The 9,383-nt window shown below is 35.6% G+C and overlaps 1 protein-coding gene across 1 annotated transcript; it reads right to left on the reverse strand.

Moving 5' to 3' along the window:
- Window positions 1–914: 914 nt before the first annotated feature.
- IGIP (IgA inducing protein) lies at window positions 915–5,325 on the reverse strand. The gene has a single exon (XM_060008715.1). It carries the CDS (start codon window positions 1,242–1,244, stop codon window positions 1,083–1,085), a length of 162 nt encoding a protein of 53 aa, XP_059864698.1. The 5' UTR covers window positions 1,245–5,325; the 3' UTR covers window positions 915–1,082.
- Window positions 5,326–9,383: the final 4,058 nt, after the last annotated feature.

The raw sequence follows: 9,383 nt of genomic DNA on the forward strand, positions 1-9,383 counted from the left end.
TGCTACTGTGAACTTGAGATATTTCTATGGCCATGCATCAGTTTTTAGAGTATAACTACTATCATACACATTTAAATAACAATGAAAAAATTTTCTATAGTGTGACTTTTGCAGGAACGTTGTTCCTGCAACTGCTTGTTCTAAACCTTCTCATATCCAGCCTAAAAGTAAGTGAAAGCATCAGAAAAGATAAAATGAGGAGAAAGCACAAATAAAACTTCCAACTCCATTTCTAAAGGTTGAGGAAAATACCATACACCTGAAGCCACTGTTGCTTTTTGAGTCAGAGGCCATAACTGGGATGGTTCTTTTTGGTCAGATAATCTAATCTTCTCTGAGAAGGTCCCATTAAAACTATTCTGAAGGATCACTCCTGTGCCACATTTTTATTGGTAACTTCATTCACTGTCTACCACTCCACTCACTAGACGAGCATTTTTGAAAGGATCTTATTTTCAAGCACAACTGCTATTTTCTGCAGAGGATTCTCTTCATCTTTTGTCATGACTCTTTTGTAACCCAAACCAACTTCAAATTTAAAACGACAGAAAACAAAAAGCCTTCTATGGAAAAGGGACATGATCTATGGCAAAAGTTTCTCTTTCTCTTCAATTGTGATAGCTTGGTTAACCGTCACACCACCAGAGAATTTAAAAAACTGACTCAAGAAGCAAGATAGGGAAGCCATTCACATAAAATCTCTAAAATTAAATTTGTTTTAAAATAAAATAGAAAATAGTTTTCCAGTGTGAGACAGCCCACTTAATCCTTATAGCAAGTTAATGATTAGGCAAGTATACCTGCTGCTGAATCCTTAAAATGGCTTCTATCCCCCCCTCCCCCCCAAAAATTCCAAGAGCAACCATAACCACCCCCACCAAAGGCACTGAAACAAAAGACTGATCTGTTTATATAGTCACATGAAAAATAAACATCTTTATTTTTTTGCCTACTTTATTTCATTTTTTTCAAATAAAATTTAAATCTGTACAAAGTATACTGTTACAGTATATATTTTGTAAGAATCAATGCCTAAAAGAATCACAATACTTCAATAAGCAGTACAGCAGACCTCGCTAGTTTCAGCTTTGATATTGAACAAACTCAAGCCGGCTGATGCACAACACATTTGCTTGGTTTCCACATGGTGAGTTCCCAGCACTGAGATGGGAGAACATGACAGCAAGTATGGTTATATTACAGCCCGACACACTGAGCTTCTTCATGTGATAATAACTGCACATATTTAATACAGAATGCTCAAATTTACTTTTTAAATTGCATTTGCTTACTTCTTAGTTGGAAAAATTCAGCATTCTTAATGGGGTCCCCAAACAGTGCAAATTAATGATATTCTACTGTATAATTGGCACATCTCCAATAAGGATTAACTTGTAAACTCAAAGAATATTACAACTTTGTCTTAAATTTTAACTAACATACATCTGGTCCATTTAACCAAAATCATTTTGGAAAGATATTAAAGAACAATTCTATTTCTGAAAGGATATTGTTTTGACCATTCTTTAGAGAAGATAAATTTTTAAATTGTCGTTAAAATGTTTTACTATAAAAATTTTACAAACTCGATTAGAAATTTCAAGATTATGATTCACAGCAGACAAATACAAACTGTTTATATTCCAACAATACCTACTCTTAGACTTTCAAACAGAGCACATCCATGTCAGCTGTGTTAACTAAAATTTTGAACAGTGTACTAAATTTATAAGTGGTGCTGGGTCTAGCAAGTGTAAATACACAGTATATTTTAATGAAAAGAATTGTCTTCTTTATACTTTATTTGTTTTCCCATAAGGAAACAATGTTTACATTCTTTAATAAAGTTAATCTTACATCAGAATATAACTTAATACTGTCAGCAACAGGGACCACACACAGTAAATAAGAAGCACATTTAAAATAAGTCTGAATTCACATAGATTAACATTTGTTGGTTAATAAAATATCGACAGTATTACAATCTTACAATATTTACAGTAAGAAAAATCTAGAGTAATATATACCTTTCACAGCAGGATTCCTTTTTTTAATTATTATTTCTTCCAGTTTGGGATTGTGTATACACGAAAAGCTCAAATAAAGCAACTCTGCAATATAATCTTAAAATAATGGCTACTGGGGGAAATTCTATCACAACCATTGAAAATAATGGTGACTTTTCACGGAGTCTGTGGCATCTGAGAACCTAGTTAATTAACCAAAGACTTGCTCAAACTAGCCTCAGTTACCCAGATTAAAGCTGCAGAACTCCGGCCTTCCCTGACTGCTAAAAACCCAACAGATTTTCTCAACATGCTATAAGAAAAGAGGGAAAATAGGTTTCAGTTCACACCTCATGGCTGGAAGCCTCCGGCCAGTGCACATTCCCCAACTTATGCTAAGAAGAGGGCCAGCTTCATCCCTAAAACACCACAAGAGTTTACCTTCCAACTACAGGGCACTGTGACACCAAGCTCACTCATTCCTCAACTTTCCAGCATTAGGATAAGGCATGAACTTGGCCTATATAATACACACCAGCATCTTAGAGACTTGGGGTCGGGGCAAAGAAATATACTAGTGCAGTTTGCACTGAGATCAACAGGGAAAATGGGAAGCGATGCATGTTTCCGATTAGAATAGCAAGAAGACCCACATCCCTAAACTGGAATTTGGCCAGGGCATCAGAGTTAGCACCCCCTCTCTGAGTACCACAAGCAATTAGGATGTGTGCTCTGGGCCTCCTCCAAGAGAGAGCATCTACAGTAAGTAACACCATGTGGGACATTAGTTCAGTGATGACTCCCAAGAAAGCAGATACAAGTCTTAAATCTGGGGCTGTCCACAGCACCTGAGGTCACTCATCAGAGCTGTGACCTGCCCCAACCCTGCTTACTTTAAGAGATCTGATGGGCACAGAGCACTCAGGGATACAGCTGCTGGCTACTTTGGACTCTAGATCTCACAGGTAATCAACAGGTATCTGGGATTGAATTAGCAGACTGTACCACAGCTCCTTAAACAGACACTGTCAGGTATGAAATCATGTCAAGCATGAATCTTCACTGTCAGGTCAGAAATCAAAGTGGGAGTCTTCCCACATCAGCCAAGGTTATTTTGTCAAAACCTTAGAGGAGTTGAACAGTTTTTCATGTTGCAAGTGATTAGTTTACTTATTTCAGTCAAGCTGGATTGGCAAACCAGACTGATTTATTTAGTTAGCTTTGTTTTTTTGATTCTTACGTATGTGTTAACCCAAAGCTGTTCTATTTGGGCTAAATACACTGACAGAGAAAATTCAAACAACAAAAGTTTTCAGCAAACTTCTGTGGCATTTTCTTTTTGGAAGTCAATGCAAGATCTAAAGGTATTTCTACCCAACAAAGTCTGTTTAAGTGTTTAATGTTATTTCCTTTTTGGTCCTATATAGAATGCTATGACTTCTATATAGGTCTGAATGCTGCTCCATGTAGATGCTTTCTGTATATCTAAAAATATATACTTTTCAGTAGTTCAATACATGGTTAATCTTCCCACAGAGGAAGATTTTTGTAATCACATGTTGCAAAGTAGAAAAACATCTCCTTTCTAAGAAAGGAAATACGTATACTTTCCTATTGTACACTTTTGAATAAGCCCAAAGGCATGCACCAAAAAATCATTATTAAAACTAATACATGCACTAAAATGGTATACAGTTAGACTTAAATAAGGTGCTGCTTTCTCAATTTTTAAATTTGAAGAAGATATTTTGTCGGTTGTTGACTCAAAGATCTCCCCCGCCCCCACCCCACTCCATGGCATCAAGAGAGAAAAATAAAAAGTAAGCATAAACCTTTAAACTATTCTTTACATGGGGGAAAGGACAGATATATCAACTATCTTATTTATAAACTGGATTCCCAGTTTTAAATAAAACCAATATTTACTGGTAAAAATTGTCAAAGCTAATACATCCAAACAAATGTTACTAGTAAATAATGTTCTACATAGAGAATAATTTACTTTGGTTTTATGCACCTTCTCAAAAATGATACCGGTGTCCCATACGTCACCAAACTGATGTGTTCCAGCAAAGTTGTAAGGCAAATCTTTTTCTTCCCTAGTGACGTCTTGTTTCCCAATACACAAAACTAAAATCTTTTGGTGAGAAAGGGGTTAAGATAATGGCTAACCCCTTGGCATCCTGAGCATTGTGGTTTATCAAACTCTACCCTGCTAGAAGCTGTCAGGCACCCTGACCCCTGCCTTGAACCAGGAGTGGCTCCCATGTCTAGAGATGCCCTGACTCCTTAAAAATAGCTCTCAGAACTTTGCTTCTTTTTTCCTTCTATCTGGATGTTATAATGTCTAACAAAGCTGGTTGGAATGTCACATTTTGCTAGTAGGGGCCATCATCTAACGATAATTCCAATCTGAAATGTTTTATGCCAATACTTAGTTCTTAATTTTATCAATTAATTGCATTAAAATTTTCTCTACAGAGTTTACTTAGAGATCCTTAACTTGGGTTTCAGAAGATGTGTGATGCCCCTGAGGTTGTATGCAAAATTATCTGTATATGTTGTATTTTCTTTCTGGGGAGAGGGTCCATCACTTTTGTCAGATTATCAAAGGTATCTGTGACCCCCAAAAGGGGTTATAGGGACTTAGAGGGATACCCGTAATTCATTTTATAACAGGATTGGGAAATGGGGGCAGAAAACTAAAAATGGCCTCAAAAAAGGGGGGGGCCAAATTGTTGATCTTTTCCCTTTATTCACATTTGGGAAATAAGTGCTTCAAACTAGGAAAAATAACTAAGCTGATTAAATTCCATTTAAAAATAATCAAAGCCACTTTTTAAAATTTTTTCATTATCCATATATGGTAAATTTAGTCTCCAAGAAAAGGTTTGGAGACTGAATTTTTCTCTTTTCCCAAAGGAAGTTCATAGATATAATGCTGATCATCATCCACATTTAACCCAAGACAACATAAAACCTAAGACAACTCTAATGATGTAAGCCTTTATGATTTTGAATAAAGGATTATCTAGAGTCAAATACACATTTGTCAACCTTCATTTCCCAAAATTGGTCCATATTTAGATAACTACCGGGCACAATTCCACTAGATAAACCTAAAATCTGAACAACGGAAGTTTAACTTTCTACCTCAATTAAAAACAAAGCCACAAGTTTCCACAATAGAGTCCAGCCACAAACATTCACACTATGTCACAGAGAAGTTTCTCATTTCAAATACATCACTGAATTTTCAGCAGAATTTGCAAACTTAAGATCCAGAATGAATAGCAAAACATGCTGAGACGAGCATGTCAAGAATTAAAACACCAGCCCCGCCGCACCGCCCCCCCCACCCCCCCCACCCATCCAGAAACACACTCAGGCATTCCAAAAATAAACCAGATCTGAAAAGAGGCCTCTCACTTGTTGGTTTTAAGTATGAAGTGCCTAAAAGGCTATGGGAAAGGGAATATAAAACGAAGTAATTAAATAACTTACAAAATATAATTTTAGCCAAAACACATTTCTGTTCTATTGACAAAACTGTCAATTTTTTTTTTTTTTGCAATTCCGAACACTAACTGTGTCGCGCAATCTCACTAAGACAAAAAATATGTTCACAGGTACACTTTTTGTTCTCCTATTCTTTCTAGAGCACATCTTGAGGTTATAATAATGCCTCTAGTTAAAATAAAGTCTCTTATCCCCTGCCACCCTCCCCTCCTCAAAAAGTGAGTCAACCTTGAATTCCAAAAAGGAATATTCATTTAATATAATTATTTCGATACCAGTTATATCACATAGACCATGAGGAAACTCCATGAGTATTATGGAAAACTACATGAAAGAGGGAGCTGCCACTTGCCACCCACTTCACTTTCAGCTTTTAAAGCCAATACCCAGCTAGACTCAAATCTCATTGACTTCAGTGAAAACAAATCAACACTCCAAAATCAGGCCATTTCAGGCTGGAAACTGGATCTCAAAGACACCACTTCATATGTGTGTGTGTGTGTGTGTGTGTGTGTGTGTGTGTGTGTGTGTGTGTGTGTGTGTGTGTGTGTGTGTGTGTGTGTGTGTATATACATGTATATATATATATATAATTTTTTTCTATCCTAAGCTTTCAGTTTGTCTATTCAAATAGTCTAATAAAACTCACAGTTACAAAGGATTTTATTGGCAAATAAAGGCCCATATTAAAAATTTTATCAAAACAAATTTTTGTTCTACATAGCTAACACTAAGAAATATTTTCTTGGACTTATAAAGAATATTTAATTGCATATAAGTTTTGCTTTGGGAGGGATACTGAAAACATAATTCTGTAAGAAATTAGAAAAGACTAGAAACAAAAGTGAAAGTGACTAGTCTTAATTTTCAAAAAATCAAGTGCAAAGATAAATAGTGCAAATAATGAAAACTAGAAATTTTATAGGCAACTTTACAGTCTTTCCTGCTTTTGCACTTTTACATATTGACAACTTTATAAACCCTAACAACTGTATGCAGCATGGAAATGGGCTATCATTTATCTCCATTGACTAGACTCAAGGAAGCCTTTCAAAGACTTGTCTCACAGTCATTTAAATCACTGGTTCTTGACACAGGTTTGGGAATTCACTTCTTTTTAAACAATTCCTAAGGGAGGGGTTATTTAAGAAGGCTCTACACTGACTTAAGTTATAGTATGTAACTATAATAATTTAAAATCTGACACACAACACTATGTGAAAACCATAATAAGTGCCAACTCTACAAAATAAGTTAAAATAAAAATAATTCTTCTATTATTAATGTATTTGACATTTGTAAAAAAAAACCCACTACATTCCAAATACAAAATCAGAACCTCTTTTTTTTAGTTATCTTTAAAGAGGTTTTATCACTAACGTATACAGATTTGGGTAAAATGAAACTTGAAAGTAATCTGTCAAAATCACTGAGAATAAGTCCATACTAAACTAGAAAACAGAGTTAATCCAAATATACTTGAATTATATAACTTTAAAAACAAGTATGATAGCAACTCTTTATCTTAAATAATTTACAATGCTCCTGGGATACTGGGAACAGAAATCTAAACACAATCACTTCACCCTACAAAGGACGTAAGAACTTCCAAGATGTACTAAACTATATTATTAACACTTGCCACCAACGAACTCTTGAGAATTCTACAATTTTAAAGTAACACAGAAAGTGGGAGAACAAACAGAAACTTGAGTTGGGGGGGGGAGGGGTGTGTGTTGTCTAATTTCAGAAATATAGTATTATTGAGGATCTCATAAGGTCTACAATGTTAAATCGTTGCTAGGATTGTAAATATAAAAGAAATAGAAAGGATGCCTAAAATTGCAATTCAGTGTTTTTACCCGGTTTATTGTCCTCTTCTAGAAATTCATGTGGAACAAAGGCTCAAGGTTCTATAAATGCAAGGCATAATATGGATCTTTGTGGACTATAAAATCAAATAATTTGATCTAAAGAACATTTTGAAAAGCAAAGGTAAACTACATTGTAACATGAACCCAGGAGAATGTAAGATACATATTTCTGATAGTTTAAAAATGGTAACCGTGAAAAAGTTTGAAACTTTCTTATTTCTTCCCCTCAAAATAAGTCTCCAGCAGCAACTTGCCTTGACCAGGAAAGTTGCCATTCCACAATTGTGCTATTTAATTTGTCCAGAAAAGCAAACATCCTACACCTGAAAACAGATTTGTATATTGCATCATCACTATAACATCTAGTTACAGACCAATAGCTTTCCCATAACCAACAAGGGACCCATTTTCTGATTTTACTGAAACTTCCTTAGTGAACATCAACTTCACTGTCCTTAGCAAACAAACTCTCATTTAAGACTCCATCTCAGTGTCTTTTCCTACCTCCAGTAAAAATTTCTTCCACTTTACCTTGAAATCATTCCCTTGTATACCTCTCACTCTCCATTCATAAACACACTAAACAGCTCTCCTCTTTCTGCTCTCCAATTTCCAAACCAGTAAGTCTCAGCTTCCAGGAACTTACCCAAAATACACATACTTCTTACTTTCTTAAATTCACAAATTTCTTAACAATTTCAATGCTCTTCAAACTGCCAACTTAAGACTATGGGGAAAACAGCAGTCAGAAAAAACTGCCCAATTACCTCATAATGCAGAAATCTTTCTGGGATCAGTTAGCTATGTTCTTTTCTAAGGCAGGAGTCAGCAATTTCTTTACTTCCTTCCTAAGGAGGTAAACTGGAGTGCCACTGGTAGGCCTATGGCAAGGAGAAGGATAAAGGAGACAAAAACAGGGGAAAAGGAGGATGGGAAAAAGAAAATTCCAGTGTTTATGGTAGGGAAGTAGCTCAAATGTCACCAACAACTACCTGCACTGGAAACTGCCCACCCATTCCAGCTCAAAGGGAGCTTGACCCATTCCCCAACATATGTCTATTAATTCATCAGTGGATGGCCATCACTGAGCTGGTCAATGTGAATACATAAGTCACCTGTTCCATAAATTTGACTGCCACTTCATAATAAGAACATCTTAAGTCCTCCTAGGATCCTTCTGCGTTAATCCAGTTTAGAGCAAAACACATGCTAACAAGAGTATTTCCACGTTTCTCAAAATTCTAGATTATAAAGGTTTGGTCCTTGAACTTGGAGGCTTCTAGACTTATTAAAGTGTACCCTAAATCAAGAAAATTAGACTCTTCAGCTTAAATTTTCTCCAGGAAATACTACAAAAATTTAATTAACAAGCAAATTACTAATAATCACCAAAACAAAGTATGTATTCATGAAAATGCAAAAATGTTATAATTCCAAAATGAGTAAAATATTTCTGGTCCATAAGAAGTAACCTTATTTTACACAGAGGCTCACCACCATGTTTCTACCTATCAAACAAGACAATTTTCCATAAAAGCAAAGCACATCAGGAAAAAAAAAAAGAAAGGGAGGAAGGAAGGGAGGGAGGGAGGAAGGGAGGGAGGGAAGGAGGAAGGTAGGGAGGAAGGAAATGCCAAACACAATATGGGGACAAAATAAAAATAAATGAATAGCTATGAAATTCTTTTCAAGAAAAATGTTTCTAACAAGTGACGTTTGCCATACTCAACTTTCCTAAAGGCATATATTGCCTAGGACCATTCAACATCAAAATCTGGTAGTCAGTTTAGCAGCTGAAAGATGACAAACTGTTGGCTTGAAACCAATCATGTATTTCACTTTTCACCTGGTTGTCTTGCATTATGAAATTCTACCTGACCCATGCTAATGTTAGTTTAGATGATCTTCATTTAGCCCATAGTAATGAAATTTCTGCTCAAAAAGAGTCTATCAAATGGCCTAGGCCTTAAATTCAGGTTTTGTT

The sequence above is a fragment of the Delphinus delphis genome, chromosome 3 (assembly GCF_949987515.2).
Source record: "Delphinus delphis chromosome 3, mDelDel1.2, whole genome shotgun sequence".
In the NCBI taxonomy this organism is placed as follows: Eukaryota; Metazoa; Chordata; class Mammalia; order Artiodactyla; family Delphinidae; genus Delphinus; species Delphinus delphis.

Excerpts from the sequence above, each read along its gene's own strand:
- IGIP (XM_060008715.1), bottom strand. The coding sequence starts at position 1,244 with ATGTGCAGTTATTATCACATGAAGAAGCTCAGTGTGTCGGGCTGTAAT.